The 20,025-nt window shown below is 38.5% G+C and overlaps 3 protein-coding genes and 1 non-coding gene across 4 annotated transcripts; 2 read left to right on the forward strand and 2 right to left on the reverse strand.

The window, feature by feature from the left end:
- Positions 1-1,135: 1,135 nt before the first annotated feature.
- On the forward strand, positions 1,136-8,725 carry LOC127803950 (uncharacterized). The gene is made up of 2 exons (XM_052340620.1): positions 1,136-1,920; positions 7,610-8,725. Exons 1-2 carry the CDS (start codon positions 1,360-1,362, stop codon positions 8,327-8,329), a joined length of 1,281 nt encoding a protein of 426 aa, XP_052196580.1. The 5' UTR covers positions 1,136-1,359; the 3' UTR covers positions 8,330-8,725.
- Positions 8,723-12,169, forward strand: LOC127803948 (pentatricopeptide repeat-containing protein At3g26782, mitochondrial). The gene is made up of 2 exons (XM_052340612.1): positions 8,723-10,189; positions 10,356-12,169. The coding sequence occupies exons 1-2, from the start codon at positions 9,227-9,229 to the stop codon at positions 11,397-11,399; spliced, it is 2,007 nt and encodes a 668-aa protein (XP_052196572.1). The 5' UTR covers positions 8,723-9,226; the 3' UTR covers positions 11,400-12,169.
- A 1,057-nt stretch (positions 12,170-13,226) lies between these two features.
- TRNAK-CUU (transfer RNA lysine (anticodon CUU)) lies at positions 13,227-13,299 on the reverse strand. The gene has a single exon. It is a non-coding gene; the product is annotated as a tRNA-Lys (tRNA).
- Positions 13,300-14,804: 1,505 nt separating this feature from the next.
- LOC127803621 (B3 domain-containing transcription factor FUS3) lies at positions 14,805-18,803 on the reverse strand (the record flags this gene model as incomplete). The annotated part of the gene is made up of 6 exons (XM_052340010.1): positions 18,438-18,803; positions 16,329-16,418; positions 16,047-16,147; positions 15,306-15,352; positions 15,071-15,147; positions 14,805-14,957 (listed from the first exon to the last, which is right to left on the reverse strand). Coding segments are annotated over exons 1-6 (834 nt in total), but the record flags the coding sequence as incomplete, so codon positions are not given.
- Between the last annotated feature and the right edge of the window lie 1,222 nt (positions 18,804-20,025).

Raw genomic sequence — 20,025 nt, forward strand, 5'->3', positions numbered from 1 at the left:
TTTTAAATATTTTAAAAAAATAATAAATAATTATTCATAACGAATTCTAATTATAAAATATTTAAATAAATATCATTTCTAAAAAAATTTATCCTTAAAAGAGGCATGATAAATATCATCTATAAAAGATAGTAAATTATATATATCTTAATTCCAATAGGTTTTAGAATACCAAGATAGATGTTATCTACAACTATCCTAGACCCAATCAAATTAGGATTAATTAAAATAAAAATTATTTATAAGAATCTTAATTAATTCTGAGATAGTTTGAATCAGTTCATATTTCTCTATAAATATGTAGGTATGCATTTCTAAAAAGGGGGGACGTTTTTTATACTAATTTTAATATAGTTTCTTTTATTATATTTAATATTTAATTTAAGCGTTGGAGTGTTTGTATGGAGATCTTCCTAAGTTCTTTGACTATTTTTTTATTTTTTTAGTTTTAGATAATTTAAAAATATTTTATTTATTTATAAATTTATTATTGTATGCGTGCAAGAACAAAATCAATATGTAGAATTTAAGAGCGTGGCTATGTTAGAAATTAAGAATCATGTTAGATGTACATAATTTTTGTACATCTTAAGCTACACAAAGGGGTATTACGATCAAAATATCCCTCATCTCCATACGTCTTACGCATCTCATGAGGGATATTTTTATTATTGATACACCTTTATATAGTTTAAGGTGTATACAAAGATGTATCGATAGCATTATTTAAAAATTAATGCAATAAGTAAATAATAGTAATAAAAAAAGTTATATTGGTTTTAATCTTGAGGTGTTGGTGTAGTAGTTGACTCCACTCCTCCCGTTTCCATCAGTACCATCAGATTCGGCTCCTATTTTTCTTCCTCCCATCCTTCCCCCCACTAGTACGAGGGAAACACGCGAAAGCGAAGAGGAAAAGGAAACAAATGACGAAGAGGGGGAGGCAGAGGCAGAGGCAGAGGCAGAGAGGGAGATCAGAGTCACAGCCCTAGATCTGCCCACACCCACCCAACCCATCCCCCCATCTTTGCATACAATGTATAAAAAAGCAGCAGCAGCCTCTTCCTCCTCAGATCTCAATTTCTTCATTTCCATTTCCACTCACAAACCATCTCCATCTCCAATCCACCCTCGTTAACAAACATTCACTGTCTGCCCCCTTCAATTTTTACCCAAACCCTAGCTCATCCATTCCCCTACCCTACATCCATACATTTATCATTTACATACACAGACCCCCCCATCACCAATCACCAATTATTTCGAAATTCAATCTCACTAAATAACTGGTTCAAGATCCATCCTGCTTGAATTCGTCCCACCAAACCAAACCAAAGAGATCTTACCTGCCCACATATTATGGGTGCTTCCCAGTCTGCACAAGTGGTGGAGGAGGAAGAAGATGAAGAAGAAAACGACGATGAGGAGGAAGAGGAGGAGGCAGACGATAATGTCGGAAATGATGCAAGAAGACAATCCGGGGATAACTCTTTGGTGAAGAAGCTTCTGGAACAGGAGCCTGAGATCTTACCCTGCCATGCCTCCGCCTCCCCGCTCTCCCCTCAGCTCTCCTCCTTGGGCACTCCCCGCCTCGGCCCCTCCATCAAGGTCTGGGACCCTTACAACGTCCTCGCCCCCCCACCCCCTCCCCCCCACTTCCCCCGAACCTTCTCTTCGGATGCTGCCTTTCACGATGACCGCACCATTACCGAGGTCTTCTTCATCACCCACGGCGACTGGCACATGAATTTGAGGCCAGATTTGGTTGCTGGCCGTTGTCCTGAGGCTGCGCTCACTCCCAATGGCAAGCGACAAGCCAGAGCTTTGGCCGTCTTCTTGAAATCACAGGGCGTTCGATTTAATGCAGTTTACACGTCTCCATTAGATCGGGCGCGAGCTACTGCACTTTCTGTCTGTCAGGTTCATACCTTCCTCTTCTGTTACCTCCGTCTCCTTTTCTATGCCTACACCTCTACTTTTTTCTTTCTATTCTCCATTGAAACCGAACCATGAGAAGGCACCGCACACACACTTTAGTAGTTCCAAGGTTGGAAGGTAATTATATTAATAATTCTATAGGATAGGGTAAATGTTCCACTACCTTGTAAACGTTATTCATAAAATGACTCTGCAAGCTATGATATCACAACAGGACGAATACACTGAGGGAAACACTCTCTTGAGGTTTAGTTTGCAAATTCTTTTTGGGAACTGTTGACGTGACACATCAGTCTAGATTTAGTGGAGTGGCATTTTTGTGATTGAGCTCTTTTATTGTTATGTTAGCTTTATTTAGCACAGAATCTGATAGGACATGTTATTAGTACCGTATATGGATTCTTGATTCTTCCATAAAAATATAAGAACTGTGTTTGGTAAATTTACAAACACTAAACATTTGTTTATCTCAAACTTGTTGCCTGCTAAAATAGACTGGACCTGAATGTGTGCTAGATCCAGTGATTGCATCTCCTCAAGCCTTAGGTTAGATCTATTGCAAGCCTGCATGACCTTCAATAAGCTATACTACGGCATACAATACTACTAAAAGATTCGATGCAATATTTCCTTTTGTACAGAATTGAGTATCTCAGTCTTATTTGAATTGTTGCAGCTGCTTTGTTGAAGCCCTAGAAATTGTATGCAACTGATTCTACAGAAAAGATGGAGAAAGCTCTACACATACATAGATAAGTAAGCTAAATCAGGAGGAAGATGAGTAAGAGTTTGAGCCAAGTGAAATGTATAAAAGATGAATACCAAAAGGTATTGGTAAATGACGGGTGATTAAAAATTGAAGAAGTATTTCTTGAATCTATTCAATAAACATGAAAAAATAAATATTCAATTTGGACATCTTGATAATTTATAAAAAAAGATTCGAATTATATGTTTTATAGGAACATTCAATTGCATAGGAAAAGAGGAGGCATGATGAATGGAGAAGGAGTACTTTAATGCCTATTTACAAAAATAAAGAAGATGCTCAATTTGTAAAAAATTTAGAAGGATTAAGTTAATGAGCTATATTGTGAAACTTTGGAAGAGTTGATTAAGCAAAGGTTAATAACAGAAACCAAGGTGTCTAAAATCATTTTGGTTTAATGCCTAGTAGGTTAACAATTGAAGTTATATACTAGAGAAGGTGCTAGCTAGAAAAGCTCAGAGGGTAAACAAAGAGATTTGAGATTTGTGTATGATGTTTAAGAAGTTAGAAAAAAGCCTGTGACAGAATCTCCATAAAAGTCTTATAAACAGTTCTAGAGAAGAAACAAGTTAGAGTTGCTTATATAAGGTTCTCCAAGTCATGTATTGTGGAACAAAAATATATGTTTGGACTAGTAAAGGAGTTAACCAATGTTTTTCTAATTCAATTAGAGTGTATCAAAGATGCTTTGAGCCATTATCTCTTTAATATAGTGATTGTTGAACTCAATAAACGTAACCAATAAGAGGTATCTTGGTGTATGTTATTGTGGATAATATTGTCTTGGTGGATGAGTTAAAAGAAGGCCTAAGCACTAAACTTGAGGTATAAAGGAATATTTTAGAATTGAAATATTTAAAATTAAGCAGATTGAGAAAGCCACGTATACTGAATGTAAATTTAGTGAAAATAAAAATGTAGATGATATTATGCTGAGACTGGAAGATCAAGCCATTCTAGAAAAGATCAGCTCAAACATCTTGTATCAATTATCCAAAAAGGCAGAGAGATTATTGAGAATGTTATTCATAGAATTAAGGGAAAGAGTTAAATGGAAAAGTACATGTGACATGTTATGCAATTGTAAAATCCTTTAAGGCTAAAAGAGAAGTTCTATTAAACGTTTTGTAAGCTAGTTCTATTGTATGGCATGGAATGTTGGATAGGAAAACACTACATGCAAATATGAATGTAACTGGGATGGGAATATTATAATAGATGTATAGTGCAAGTGTGTAGTGGCCTGGATTTTCTGATAATTTAAAATTGTCAAGTATTTTTTCATTGAAAATAATCTTGTAGTACTCAAATTAAATTCAACGTTCAACTACCCAGGGCCAAAAAGAAAAATCAACCTTCAAGTCTGTTAATCTCAGTTCAAATTTGGTCACTTTTACTTGTTAAGGAACCTCTTAACCACTTTAATGTAACAAATAAATAAACCTCAAATTCCACATAGATTAGTCAAAGCATAATTTGACACCAATAATATCAGGTTAAATCTCCAGATTTGAAGCTTATCACTAGAATGACCAAAATGCCCTTTCACACATAATACTCAAAGCTGCCAAGTCTGAGAATCTTGAGAACTTTTTAGTTTTTCAGGGATTGATTAATTTTATGTTTACATGAAATTTTATCAGCATACTTTTGAACTTCTTGGACATCTTCTAATTTTTGGACCTCAAGGAAATGAGGGTTTTATCTTTGGACTACTAATATTGGCAAGATATTCTTTTGGTTCAAACCTCATATGACCTCTTAAAATGATTTTTTCTTCGTTTCTTCTTCTCCATATTTAATATTCAAATAATTTAAGACTCTACATATTTTTTTACTGTTTTCTCCCAAACATCAAACTTCTCTGGATTTAACATCCTTAAACTGTACTGGACAAATTATAGTTTCTGATTTTATTCAACTATCAGATGAATTTATTCTAAATCCAAATTTTATAGGCAACATGCTAACAAATTAAAGTTCCTCTAATAATTTTTCTAGAATTTATATCTTGCCTCTACAGTGGCCTGTTGCCCTTTTTCTTTCCAGAACTTCAATTATGCCAAAAGTTCGATTCGATGTTGCCTATTATTGTGTTTTGGGTCATAATGTTCAATTCACAAAATCAACCTAAAAGACTTGTAACCAACATGAAACCATAATATGGACAAACTGTGTTTTGGGTTGGGTAGGGTCCTCAGTCTATACTTGCCCCAGACAGATTGAATTTATGTGATACTCATCGGATTGGGTAAAAATTGTCATCCCAACTAAAAAGGTGGAGATTAATGAAGATGTTACCTATAGAATATGGGCAAAATGTAAAAATGTGTCCAGTGTTTTAGGTAATAGTAAAACACCACTAAAGTTAAAAGAAAAGTTTTATATGATGACTATAAGATTAATTTTTTTGTATGGCATGAAATGTTTGGCAGTAAAGCACCAACATGTGCAGAGTTTGAATGTAATGACAATGGGGGTATTAAGATGGATGTGCGTACATGCAAGAAAAGAAGAAATTAAAAATAGTGTTATTTGTATCAAGGTCAGAGTGGCTTCTATTGAAGATAAAATGTGTGAGACCAATAAAATTATTTTTTCATGTGAGAAGAAGAAGACCAAATGACCAATAGATGGTCTTGTGAAGAGAGTGAATGGAATGGAACAAGTTTATAGCAAAAGGAGAAATTGACAGATAGTCAAAGTGTTGGGAAAAATAAAGTTTCTAACAAGGACATTATCTCCTGATTAAAGTGCAACACTTTCTTGAAACATCATCATGATCTGTTTGACCAATATATGCTGTTGACACTATTAGTCTGTCTAGCTCTCAGCCTGGTATCTACTTATAATCTCTTAGCTAAATAAGAGTGCATGTGTATGGTGGATTAGAATGGTCATAATTCTACAGGAGCAGGGCATATGATTGAATCAGTTGAAATGATGATAGAGGGATGATTTCTTATACAATAGGTTACTAATATATGTAAATGCTTTCAGATTCCTGGAGTGGTTTTGTTTGGGTGGGGGTTGATGGGAGGTGATTCTTGATGCCATTTTGGTGGGCAGCAAATGTGTGATCTCTCATCTAAAGCATAATAAATGCCGGTAGTTTCTAGCAAGTTAGGTGTGTGTTTTGGGGGGAGGGGGTTTCTGGTTTTGCTGCTCAATGAATGTGTGGACTATTATCTCATGCTCGCTGTTTTTTGATAAGTTAGATTTGGACAAAAGCTACGATCATGTTTTCTAGTGCTTTCTTTTTACATGTCACGGAGGAGTGAGTTTTGGGAAGAAGTGGAGCAATGGATTATGTTTTGTATTCCCAGAGTCAAATTATGCATTAACTAAAGAGGTTCAGGAATATTTATTTATTTTTTTGTTATAAGTCTTAGCTATTTGTGATTTTCTATCATAGTGATAGAATCTCATCATGCCCGCTATGCCTGAGAGGGACACAGGAGGAGGGATGCAACGTTGTTTCAGTGTCTCATCTCAACATTGTAGGGTTTCTAATATGAAGTTTAGGTATTTGAGTTGAGATGTGTCCTTTGTGTTTTGAGGCTGTCTCTAGTTTGTGCACTAATCTGTTTTTGTGTTGAATTGTTACAGTGGAGGAGGTGGAGAACGTTTGGTCATTGGAAACCTCTTTCGAGTTGTAGGATGGGTTCTTTATTGACTGCTTCATCTTATTATTTTTGCTAATTTATTGACTTCTTAGTTAGAGCTTCCTCTTGGGCATTCTTTTAAAACCAAGGCAGTTTGAGATCTAGTGGTGGAGAAATTCATGAGAAGGTTTATATCTTGACAAGTTAGAAAAGTTATAGAGGGAATTTTATTGAGCAAGGCTGAAGACTGAGTTTAAATTTACTTGGTGAGTTTGGATAGGTTTGTACTGCTTTTGGTCATGCATTATGAAGAGGTACTGAGGGTTTAGGACAGAGTTCTTTTGTTTCATTTTGTTTTTTCTACCGAGCATGTCTAGTTGGCAAAGATAACAATGTTTTTCTTAGTGCTTTTGTTAAACTTCAGATTATATTATTTGGCTCCTGTGATTTAGGTGTGATCATCAAGTCCAGGAGAGCCTTTTGGCATGCTGGTGCTACACAATATTCCATGTCAGGACATGGTCAATCAGGAGCACATTTGGGTGTGGCATTCATCCGTGACTTCTTGTTCACTGGTCTTATGGTTCTTCGTGTGATCACGGAGGTAGCTTCCCCTAGAAAGGGATTTGGAGATTTGAGGGGCCCGTCCTAGGATGGACCTTTTTCTGGACTATGTGCCTTGAATCTATCCTCGTACAATGTGTGCCAGGGCAGTGGTAAATTGGTGCCTTTTGTTTTGTTTGCTAGTATAAAATTTGTAGTCACTTCCTTCTTCATTCATGGGAGGCAGGGAGTTTTTAGTTATTTATTTATTTTTCACTTTCTGTTTTGAATGTTTAGTTAGTGGGATTAAGGTTTGTGGTGATGGCGATGATGATGAGTTAGTGATACCATTCTCTATTTTAGACTTGTTGCTCTCATGGGGTAGAAGTTGCATGAGTAGCAGTCAGGGATATATTATGCTTGTGTCTTTTTTTTTATTTTAATCTGGAACTTATTGGGTGATTCTTGAGGGCATAGTATGTTGTATTCCTTATGGAAGCCCTTTTGTGGGTGAGGGAACACACTCCTTTATATCTTTTTCTGTCACTTCATTGACGAATGTATTTGCTTGCGGGGGTGTTCTATAGCACTTCATATTGCAGTTCAATTTTTATGATATTTGTTATCAAAATTTATAGTATTGCATTCTTTTATTTTGGTTCTTAATTATACAAGAAAAACATACCAAGCTTTTATCTCACTAATTTGCTTCTTAATTATATTTGATCAAAATGTCTACGCATCAATCCACCAGGAGATGAACTTGGCAGAAGAACAAATACAGTGCTCTGAAGCACTTCTGGAGATGAGCCACGGGCATTGGGAGGGCTGCCACCGATCAGAAATATATACGTCTGAAATGACGAGCTTAATGGACAGATTCCAGCCAGATTTCTCGGCACCATCAGGGGAGTCACTGAGGCAGGTTGAATTCCGAATGGCGCAGTTCTTAAATGGAACAGTTGTGGGACTACCAGAAAAGTTCAGATCAGATTTCTCTCCCCCCTCTCAGAATGAGAGTGAAGAGTTTACACATCACAGTTCTCACGCTCTTACAAACTCATCAATTCATGATCATCGGTTTGGGCCTTCTCTCCCACCACCACAGTGGGATTTGCTTCATAAACAGCGGCAAGGGCTGTCAAGGAAGAAATCTGGTAAGAGCAGGCTGCAGTTTGTGAGAACAACTGGAGATCAAGAGGCTGATGATGAGATGTCTCCTCGGGAACCACATGGCCAAAGCTGCCTGAGTGAAATAAATGTCAAGAGTTCCTCGTTTGTTTCTTCTTGTATTGGTGTTTTCACTCACTCAGTGCCTATTAAGTGTCTTCTCACAGGCCTTCTTGGGTGCAGCCCAGCGATGTCACATAGGATTTGCATAGAAGATTCTTCCATAACAGTGTTGCAACATTCATGGAAGATGGGTTGGCAGATAAAGAGATTGAACGATACTGCACATCTTAGGCTTCTTTAGTCGAACGGGGAAGTATGCGAGAGCCAGAGTCAGCCAGCCATCAACTATAGATCCATCATCTGCTCTCATCTCATGGGAAAAAGAGTAGTAGCGTTCTCTTTTTTTTTTTTTTTGTTTATTTCTTGGCTCGATGTTGGCTGCATGGCCACATATATATGGATTCGAGAAGTGGTTACCCATTCATGATTTAGCAAGATATGATGATGATATTGTTTTTCATTTATTTATTTTGTAACCTTGTTATTCTTATTGCCAGGTTGTCAACTCTGCAAAAGGAGCAAAATTTTAGCAAGAGTTGGGATCTTGATCCTGGGTGATTCTTTTGATTTGTAACATTTGCAACAAATGTTGGTAAAATTATAATTAAGTGACAAATTTCGTTATCCCGGGGGGGGGGGGGGGGGGGGGGGGGGGGAAGTACTACAGCGGCGGCTTGGTTTTGCTTGTGTATCTGTGAAATTGTTTGCTTGTTCTGCTTAATAATACAATCTGAAGGAATTCACAGACAGAGCTGCATGTTTATGTTTTCCAATGTAATTGTGAATAAAAAAAATTCCTTCCTTCAATCTATATATATATATGTGTGTGTGTGTGTGTGTGTGTGTGTGATATTCTGGCCGAAAAATTCAAAAACCGTCAAGAGTTTTAACGTTATCGTTTTACAGCTTATGAACTATTAACCATTGGAGAGCGGAGAAAGATACTCGGAGCTTCCCGTCTCGCTCACCCGCATGCAATTCATCTTCTCTGCTTGTTTACCATTTTAACACTTACTCACCGTGCATCTCTCTCTCTCTCTCTCTATATATATATATATATATATCCAGACCAGTAGCAAGCAATTGAATGTTGGAAGTCTTTCCAATTTTAACCGACAGAGAAGGGGCGTCCGTCTGAATGAAGGTTTCAAATTCGAATTCAGCTAGCGCAATCACAGATTGTTACAAACGACTACTAGCGTACGGACACCCACACTACCGCCACCACTCAACCAGTTCCAGTTCCAACCTCACATCCTTGTTCAGCAAATATGTTGATAAAAGCAGCGTCTCGTCCTGGAACTCGGTCATCGCCCAGTTGGCTCGCAGCGGCGACTCTTTTGAAGCCCTCCGAGCTTTCTCCTCCATGCGAAAGCTATCTCTGACGCCCGACCGCTGCACCTTTCCCTGCACCATCAAATCCTGCTCCGCTCTCTCCGATCTCCTTTCAGGCAAACAGGCCCACCAACAAGCCTTCGTCTTCGGCTTCGGATCAGACCTCTTTGTCTCCTCTGCTCTCATTGACATGTACTCCAAGTGTGCCCAGTTGCACGACGCGCGAAGGCTGTTCGATGAAATTCCTCGTAGAAATGTTGTTTCTTGGACTTCAATGATCACAGGGTATGTCCAGAACGAAAATGCCGCCGCCGCATTAACGCTTTTCAAATCCTACTGTGAGAACGAGGGTGCAAATGACCAAGAAGAAGCCTACATAGATTCCGTCGCTATGGTTTCGGTTTTGTCTGCCTGTTCTCGTGTTTCCGTGAAGCCTACCACGGAGGGGGTTCACGGCTTTGTGATAAAGAGAGGCTTTGAGGACGATTTGGGCGTTGCGAATACCTTGATGGACGCCTACGCCAAGTGTGGTGACCTAGGGGTGTCCAGAAAGGTGTTTGACGGGATGATTCACAGGGATGAAGTTTCTTGGAATTCCATGATTGCGGCATACGCACAAAATGGATTCTCTGCTGAGGCACTGAAAATGTTTCATGACATGTTAAGAGATCAAGATGTCGGCTACAGTGCTACGACTTTGTCTGCTGTTTTGTTAGCCTGTGCACATTCTGGGGCTCTGCAAGCGGGCAAGTGTATACATGATCAGGTATTTGAATCTTTTTTTTTTTTTTTTTTTTCGTTTTATTACGGGCGAATCTGGTAAATTATTGCAAACCTTTGACAACATGGAATTTCTGTTTACGTGTTTAATAATCTTATTCTGTTGTAGTTGTTTAATTTTGCAAACACCTCCCCCCTCTTTCCTTTTATAGGTCATAAAGATGGGTTTGGAGGATAATATTTTTGTGGGCACTTCCCTAATCGACATGTACTGCAAATGTGGGAGAGTGGGGATAGCAAGGAGAGCATTTAACCGCATGAAGGAGAAGAATGTGAAATCATGGACTGCTATAGTTGCTGGCTATGGCATGCATGGTCGTCCAAGAGAAGCTTTAGAAGTCTTTAACGAGATGATATACGCCGGGGTCAAACCTAATTATATAACTTTTGTGTCAGTTCTAGCTGCTTGTAGCCATGCAGGTCTAGTGGATGAAGGCTGGTATTGGTTTAAAGCCATGGAGAGCGATTTTGATGTTGAACCTGGGGTGGAGCATTATGGATGCATGGTCGATCTTCTTGGCCGCGCTGGTTTTCTTAAGAAGGCTTATGATTTGATCAAAGAAATGAAGGTGAGCCCTGATTTTGTGGTTTGGGGTTCTCTTCTTGCTGCATGTAGGATCCACAAGAATGTGGAGCTTGCAGAGATTTCTGCAAGGAAATTATTCGAATTAGATCCAAGCAATTGCGGGTACTATGTGTTGCTTTCCAACATATATGCTGATGCTGGTAGGTGGAAAGATGTGGAAAGGATGAGAATATTAATGAAGAATAAAGGGCTTGTGAAACCGCCTGGGTTCAGTTTGGTTGAATTTAAAGGTAGGGTTCATGTATTTTTGGTGGGAGACAGAGAGCATCCTCAACATGAAAGGATATACAAATACTTGGAAGGGTTGACTCTGAGGCTGCAGGAGGTCGGGTATGTTCCCAATATGACCTCGGTTCTTCATGATGTTGATGAGGAAGAGAAGGAAATGACACTACGAGTTCACAGCGAAAAGTTGGCTGTTGCTTTTGGAGTGATGAATACAGTTCCTGGCATGACAATCCATGTTATTAAGAACCTTAGAGTTTGTGGCGACTGTCATACTGCCATTAAATTGATTTCCAAGATTGTGAATCGTGAAATTGTAGTCCGAGATTCGAAAAGGTTTCACCATTTCAGGGATGGGCTGTGTTCATGTGGGGATTATTGGTGAGCATGAAGGAATAATTTAAACTTTGACACTAGACCTGTACGCGGGGAACCAACTGATCCAGTCCGGGGGAAGATCTTTTTGTGCATGATCCAAGTGAATTGTTCGTTCTTCTTTGGTTGGAAGATACAGAGGAGTGAAGCGGACAAGGAAGAGGGAAATGAAAGAAACGAGGGGGCAGCGTTTCAGTTGCTCAACTTCATATGAATCATAAGAAAATCTATGGCAGTTTTGGTAGAGGAGTTGGATTTTAAATGGGTACGTAGGTTAATCTTTTAGAGTCTGAGGGATTATTGAAGCAGGGGCAAATACTCCGGAGACGAGGAGTTTGAAAATAAAATAAAAATATTGGACTTGTGCATGTCATAAATTATCAAAGCGTAGCTAGAGCATGAATGAAGTCAATTAATTCCACTCACTCGTGCTGCTGAAAGCCTTCACGTATGCTCGGGCTTGCTCGATCGGGAGAGAAGAAACTGATCGAAATGCCCTCTTTCCGGATATGGGGTACATCTTTGTCCTTGCAGTCTTGAAACCTGAGTTAATTGTGTTTTTTTCTTGTACGAGTGCAATAATATTGGAAGAAAAACAGTCTCATTGACAATGAGGTCATTGGTGGCTAGACTATTAATTTAATTAGGTACAATCCTTAAAATTTTCCCCCAGCATATAAATGTCAACTGGAAAATCTTCAACCATGTGCAGCATGTATATATTTTCTATTGCTGCTTGTTGATTTATTTGAATGTAGAATTAGCTGGCCTTCGATATAGATATAGTCCATGCCTACCTTTTTGGCCATTCAAATGGGTACCTCTTTAGTCTAATAGTCTTCGGCAATCCGAGGATGAATTCTAAACGACTACGAACATGATAACATGTTATTAAGCACTGTCATCCATATCGATATAACTTTTTTCTATGCTTTTAAGCACAAATATAGTATATTTATTATGTAGGATAATGATGATATAGATAATGCTATTTATATCGAAGGCAATGTACATAATATTTTATAGAATGATAAAATGATCAATTTGTCTTTATAATAAATGATCCAAACTCAAGATCTAAAATTTTCTCTCTCTCTCTCTCTCACCCACCTCGCCCTCGTTGCTTGTTGACCGTCGCCACCGCTGCATCCTCGGTTGGTTTGGATGGTCGTCAATTACTAAAAAATACAACAATGAGGAGGTGAGGTGGCAAGGCGAGGCAGGAAGAGGCGGTAGAGGCGAAGCAATGAGAAATGATAATGGCGAGGTGGTGAGGTTGTAACGATGAGAGGAGATGAGAGCAGACGAGGGCAAGGCGGGCAGAGAAAAAGAGAAGAAAATGAACAAAAATTGCAATATATCACGATATATTACTCTATAAAAGAGTTTATAAACCATTTTCTATATAAATAACGTGATCTATGATAATATTGGGTCCAATACCTCACTCAGTTTCTTCATTTTTGGGCCATTGCAATTGCATTATTATTTTTATCTATTTTTTCTAACTCCACGAACAAATGGGCGCCGCAACAGAAAGGACTGTGTCACTGTCGACCCGCTGCCAGCCAGTGCGTGCCTCTGTTTGTAGAGGTGAAGCTAGGTAGGGTGGTCAAAAAATTAATGTATAAATATTAATATAGAGAGAGAGAAATGTGTCCTCTTGTTTGAATTGGGTTTACCTGACCCACCCCGGCATGAAGTGTGAGAGAGGGGTAGAAGTAGAACCCACAGTAGTCCCCCTATGATTTTACACACGTGAAGTAAACGTTATATTCCGTGGAAAAAGTACAGTAAACTAGTGGTAAATGATAATTGGTTCAGCCGAAAAATGAATCGCCCACCGTGGGGCTCGAACCCACGACCACAAGGTTAAGAGCCTTGCGCTCTACCGACTGAGCTAGACGGGCCCTGATGACCATTTTCTGAAAATTTAGCTATGTCAAAGATTTATCCGTGTCCTCAAGTAAATTAGTCCGTGCGCGTGCGCATGCGCATGCATATATAATAATAATAATAAATCATGGATTAATTGTGTTGTGTGTATATACATACATACATGAACTAAAATTGAGTTTTATAATACAATTAAACAAATTAACCTAATCTAATTATATTTTGTTTTATTCAGTAAAGAAAATGACTAACTAATAAGCTTTAAGAAATTGATAAGTGGACGTTGTAATTTTCTTTTCTTTTTTTTAAAAAAGTAATTTTTCTTATCTCTCTCTCTCTCTCTCTGATGTCTAGGTCCTAATCAGCCACAACACTGAGCATTAATTAATATTATTGATTTACATTGCTTAAAGGGCGCAACAAGGAACACCTTTTTATTTTATTTTATTTTATATTATAGTTAATTCAAGTAATAGTCTAGTTAATTGGGTGATTGCGTGAAAATTATTAGTACCTATAAGAAAATAAATTTAATTGGATCAAGCTCTTTGAATTTTATTTGAAATGGTATTCCCAATTCATATAAAAAAAAAACAAGTCACGTTTGTGTTTTTTGTAGAGAGAGCCAGCCAGCAATGTAATTAATTAATTAAAATTTGCATGCAGTACCAAACTAAAAAACAAACAGCTGTAAATTAATTAAAGACGCCAGACCAAAACCCAATCCATCTTTATAATTGGGATAAAAAAGACAAGAATGCACGCATGGAAGTTCTGAAAAGTTTTTGTCGTCCCTAGCTAGCTAGCTAGCTGTCTGTCTAGCATGCAAATAAATACTCCATGCAGCCTCTAGCCCTCTAGTTAAAATTTGATTATTAATACATTAGATAGATAGATAGATAGGTAGATAGATATATAGGGACCCATGATTTAGAGAAGAGAACATACCTACGTACAACTACTGCATATATATATATATATATATTGAAGGCGGCAGATTCGGATATGTGGATCTCTGTAGCTCCCAATATTGTAAGTCATATTATTATTACTATGTAATATTATTACTATTATTAATATTGTTATTATATATATATAATATAATATACGGTGTAGCTAGCTAGAAGCTTAAGAGAAGCTCCTCAAGAGAGGAGCTGTCAATGGAGTCGACGTCGAAGCTTCCAAAACGAGGATGAAGGCTTGAGGTGTAAGCCATGGGTCCGCTCCAAAAATCAAACAAGTAGGAGTCGTGAGAGGATGTGGAAGTGGTCTCGTAAATATAGGAATACGAGGATGTACTACTACTCAGCATCCTGTACTCTGTCTCTGTCTCCGTCTCTGTCGTCGACGAGAATAACGCAGCGGCAGTCGCAGTCCCACTAGTACTACTTTGATGATGATGATGATGATGATGATGATGATGACCACGATCACGATCGCGATCATTCGTCGACACAAAACCCATCGCCCCACCATCATCATCCTCTACATAATTATTCATATTTTTTACCTGCACCTCCTCCTCCTCCTCCTCCTCTTCATCATCATCGTATTGATCGTTCGCGCCTTTATTACTATTATTATCGCTTACCAGTACCGCTGAATCATGATCAGTCGTAGATAAATCTTCCTCCTCCTCCTCCTCCTCCCAAGCTTTCCTTGCTCGAATGACCTGTAAATTAACCACAATAATAAATAATTGCTAAAACTACAAGCCCTATAATTAAGGTGCATTATATATGCATGCAAGACCCTTCCCATTAATTAATTGGTTTATATACATACATATTTCTGGTTTCGGTCATCTTGATACAGCATCATGTAGTCTCCCTGCTTTAAGCCATGTGTGCCGACGAATTCACCTATATATATATATATATATATACGCACACACACAACACAACGTACACAATGTACACCAGTTAATTAGGAAACATTAAAGCAAGGAAATTAATCCAGAACAAAGTGATCACACGGTGCACCCCTTCAGGGTGTGGGTTTCAGGCTGTGAAGATCTCACCAGTATTTTCGAGTACATACATTCGGCTGGTGTTGTTCGGCCAGTATCTGCATAATATATATGGCAAAAGGTGAAGAAAATAAATACATATAAAATCTTTAAATTAAGGATGCAAGTTGCGAAGTTTTTTTTTTTCCTTCCTTTCGCTTTCATGGAGAACAGGGCCAACCGAAATACCAGCAAGTTAAAGAAGGGGAAACCAACTCTCTACGAACAAAATCCGGAAGATTACATGGAACTACCACTACCAGAGCCAAGGACTGGGCTATAAGCAGGCAAACAGCAAAACCGTTGAAGCCCAAGGGTAAAACATTTAAGAACGGCAGTCCTACTAATTAAGTACTAAGGACAAGGAGCTTAGCTTGAGTGGGCCCTTTCAAGTTGCAAATGAATTATTCCAACCAATTTGTCTAAAGCCTTCGATCATTAATATGGCATGCATATAAATATGTGTGTGTGTGTTAAACCTAAGCATGGTCTAACTTAATTAAAGAGTTTATTCACAATGGGATGAAAGTCATATATACATATATATATATATATACGGAACTTAGACTATATATATGTAGATAAGATGGTTAATAGCATATATAGTTGTTAATAATTGGGATGCCACTGTGATCTGTGAGACGTGTTTAACGGCTCATCATATAGAATCCATCTAACTGGTACATATTTTGACAAATAATTTTCTAATGCTGGCTTGTTACCACCCTCATCAAGACGCTAAATTGGACGTACCTGAACTTGAAACTCCAAACATGGACACCGTCCATATCGTTCATGCTGATAAAAAGTCCTTCTTTGTCTGTGAGGATAGGAAGGTAAGACTCTGCTGCTTTCTGAAATCAAGTTTAATTTCCCACAAACATCAATACTAAAAATTGATTGTGGTGGTGAATGGGAACAAGTAATTAACATATATATATATATATATCATAGGGATTTCAGTGCAGGTGATGTGGAGCATTACAATATGATTCAGAAATTAGAAGAGAGAGAGAATATATATAAGGTACAAACCTTTGGAACTATCATTCTCCTGAGGGCGCCTACATCACTCGCCTGAAGTTCCTTTTCAAAAAGAAACCTCAATGTTGTCGGATCAATTCCCTAATTCAATTAATTAGCACAAATCCATTAAAAATTCCAAATTAATTAATCACCCATCGAGCATATATCAACTTCAATTTGATTAAACTGCAAAAGCAAATCTCAAAGCACATAAGAACCAGACTTCACGGCCTAACAACAAGCAGTTAATATACCAAAATGTTGTGAACATAAATTATGCTTCCAAGTAATGCATTCACGTTAATCAGATATTTTTGTTATCAGTCCTTAACCAACCGGTCGCCACCTAACATCGTCGATCGTCCCTCAAGCCAGAAGAAACCAGCCTCCGAACACACTGATTACGTGCCACCAGGCACAGATTACCCTTTCATTGAAGCCACCTTGCTCCTCCACCATCGTAGGCCAAGCTGCTCAACCTGCCTTCTTTGATCTACTCCACCTCCACACCAAACGCATGCAACTAGCTAGAAGGAAACAGGAGGGGAAGAGAAAATCAAACCATGGGACCTCGGCTGCACCTTTCCCCAAACCCTGATACTCGCTGCATCTGAGGGGGTCCGGCTACCAGCCATGGCAAAGATGACCGGAGGACTCTCGCTGGGGGGAAAGCCGATCAACAGATGATTGAAAATGAAGGAAACCATTGGAGCCTAGAGAGCATGCTTGGTCTCCTTTACAAAATATTTTTAATGCAGGTTAATTATGTATGCAAGAAAGAATATAGATGTGTGTGTGTGTGTGATGCAAATTTCCATCAAAGCTGAATGTCATAAGCTCGTGTGTGTGTGTGCGCGCGCGCGCATACGTCTGCTGCTGCAGCTTGGGTCATAAATAAATATGCATTCGGATAATATGTGTCATTAATTAAGGTAAAAAAAAACCCACTGATGATATATATACTTAAACCAATTAATTAGTACGGGCGGGCATAGAGAAACATCAGCGAAAGAGCTATATATAAAATGTGTTCATATCTACTAGTTATACAGGTAGGCGCTAGGTGGCGGTGGCGGTGGCGGTGGTTCACCAGTCACCACGTCTATAAATTTAGGGGTGTAAAAAAATATTTGAAAATCTGTTAATTGGATCAAATTGAATAGAACTGTGCCTTTTAAATTGGTTCTACAATTCAACAGTTAGATTCTGATCCTAAAAAATTAAGAACCGATATATTTGACTTGATTACTGGTTTTCTTTTGAAACCGTAGTTTGAACTGAACCAGAACCAATATTATACTTGTATATATATTATAATTTTTTAGATATATATATAAATAAGCATAAATATATTATTACTTGCAATTTTAATTTGCTAGTTTTTGTTTATTTCATTTTTGTTGTTGGTTATTGTTATTCATAAATTCTTTTATTTCTAGACTTTTATGCGCTATTGTTATGTTAAATGGTTAATGTAATCTCATTTGATGAGATAGTTTATGAATTATTTTATTCTACTTTTACTTCAAGATTTGAAGCATTAATGAAGTTATGAGTTTATTTTAATTAACAAATTTATTTGTAATTTTATATTTTATAAAAATATTTAAAAGCTAAATGTTAATTAGATAGAACCGATCCGATGCGACGGATTGGTCATGATTTAATTTTATATATGTAATGGTTCGATCACAGTTCTTATTTTTTTGGAATCGTTAAAAATTGTTCGAATACTGAATTTTTATAAAATCATACAAATCCAAACCATTGAAACCCTAGATAAATGGTCCGTTGACACCCCTAGATAAATCCTAGCTAGCTAGCTAGGGGCACGTGCAATTGCAATCAATTGATTAATTAATCAGAGAAGTCTTAGTTTACAAACAGTACAGATCCGGGTCAATCTCTATGCGTCTATCTATCACCTAATTAAATCTGAAACTTTATCGATTTGAGAGAGGTACCAAATAGAATCAAGTACCATTACCTGCGACAAAATATAATTTAAGGGACAAAAACATGGAATTAATTGCAAAACAGCCAACAACCACAAAATGAAAAAAAAAATACAAAAAAGACAGTATATTTAGAGAGAGAGAGAGAGGGAGGGTGGCATACACGTGCGGGAGGGGGAGGCCGCGCGTGGGAGGGGACGGAAGAAGAGAAAGCAGGAGGCAGGAGGAGGAGGTTGAAGAGGGAGGAGGAGGATCGCCTCCGTCGGGGCTTCCTTTTCCTCCTCCCCACAGCCATAGCCACGGCCAGACCGCCATTATCTTCCCGATCTGAGTAGTTGTAGTAGTCCTCTTCTTCCTCCTCCTCCTCCTCCTTGCGGGGGGTCGACTTCCCAACTTCTTTATTATCCCGGTTGGCGGTGGCCCTGCTGCTGCTGCCTCCCAAGGTAACACCAACACCAACACCACCAACACCTGGCTTCCCCAAATCATCATCATCATCATCATACGCATTCGCCTCGTTTTTCTCCATCCTCATCATCTCTTCTCCTCTCCTCTCCTCCCCTCCACTCTGCTCTCTTATCTTTTATATATGTACTACTAGTAGTAGTACTCACTCGCTACTGGTGTAAAGAGGGTTAGGGCTTTTTTTTCTCTTTCCTGTGAATTCCCCCACCCACTTACTTTCCCTTCTCTCTCTCTCTTGTTGTTTGGGTAACAACAAACACTGTTGTACTAATGAGCGACGCTCGGCAGTCGGGAAATGGGGATGGAAAAACCAAGGCAAGGGTAGTGGGCTTTTTGTAGTCATGACGGGGATTAATTGGCCGTGCCACCTCCCCCGTCGGAATGACATTTGTGCGACGCTCATTCAACCTCACTTACTTTCTTTCTTTCTTTTTTTCTCTTTCTTTTGCAATGCATTGCATGTGGATGATGATATATATGGGAGGGATAGTGGACGGGGTAGTAATTGCAAAACCCTCCTCCGCCTCGATTAAAAAGAATCAAAAATATGCATTGGAGTTGGCGTCGGTTTGATCATCCATATATTGTATGGAGAGAGCAAGTGGATTGGAAAGGTAAATCCAAAGAGCGATTGACGGATGGAAGGTGGAGAGGGTAGGAGGGTGAGCAGCTGGTGACTGAGAACAAGGTCCAGGTGTTGAAAAAGCTCTGATTCCTCTGCTGATGAATTCAATGGCGTTTGTTTTGGCGTGGGGTGGAGTATTGGGGGGGGTTGGTTTTTCCTTTTTCTTTTTCTTCTGATTGGGCACACTCTCTCTCTCTCTTTAAATTCGCTCCATGGAGGAGGATCGAGCGGATGCAATCAGAGAGAGAGAGAGAGAGAAGATGTTTTCCATTGGAGTACACAGAGAAACCTAAAACCGCTCTTACTTGCATGGCACTCGACGACTGCTAGCTGCTTAGTGGTAGGGGCAATATTCGGATACGCGCTCTCATACCCAAGCTCATTGTTATTGATCACAACAATCAGGACACGTGGCCCACTGATGCCCCATCAGCTGCGCTTGTAATCTGTGCTCTCTCACACACCTTGAGTGCTGCTACATGAGAACCAATCATACTACGTCGTGAGAACACACACCTTATTCTTCTTATAAGAAAAATTGTTTAGTTGCTTCATTAAATTAATTCAAGTAAGATTTAAGTAAAGTTTTAATATTTTTAATAAATTAACATTTAAGATGACTATCTTTATGCGTCTCTCAATATTCAAGCCCTCGATTACG

The sequence above is a fragment of the Diospyros lotus genome, chromosome 6 (genome assembly GCF_014633365.1).
Source record: "Diospyros lotus cultivar Yz01 chromosome 6, ASM1463336v1, whole genome shotgun sequence".
Taxonomy (NCBI): Eukaryota; Viridiplantae; Streptophyta; class Magnoliopsida; order Ericales; family Ebenaceae; genus Diospyros; species Diospyros lotus.

Bases quoted from the DNA above. Each gene is read 5' to 3' on its own strand.
- LOC127803950 (XM_052340620.1), top strand. From the start codon at position 1,360: ATGGGTGCTTCCCAGTCTGCACAAGTGGTGGAGGAGGAAGAAGATGAA. The intron at 1,921-7,609 runs GTTCATACCTTC...TCAATCCACCAG, and splicing joins CTGCACTTTCTGTCTGTCAG to GAGATGAACTTGGCAGAAGA.
- LOC127803948 (XM_052340612.1), top strand. From the start codon at position 9,227: ATGAAGGTTTCAAATTCGAATTCAGCTAGCGCAATCACAGATTGTTAC. The intron at 10,190-10,355 runs GTATTTGAATCT...TTCCTTTTATAG, and splicing joins GCAAGTGTATACATGATCAG to GTCATAAAGATGGGTTTGGA.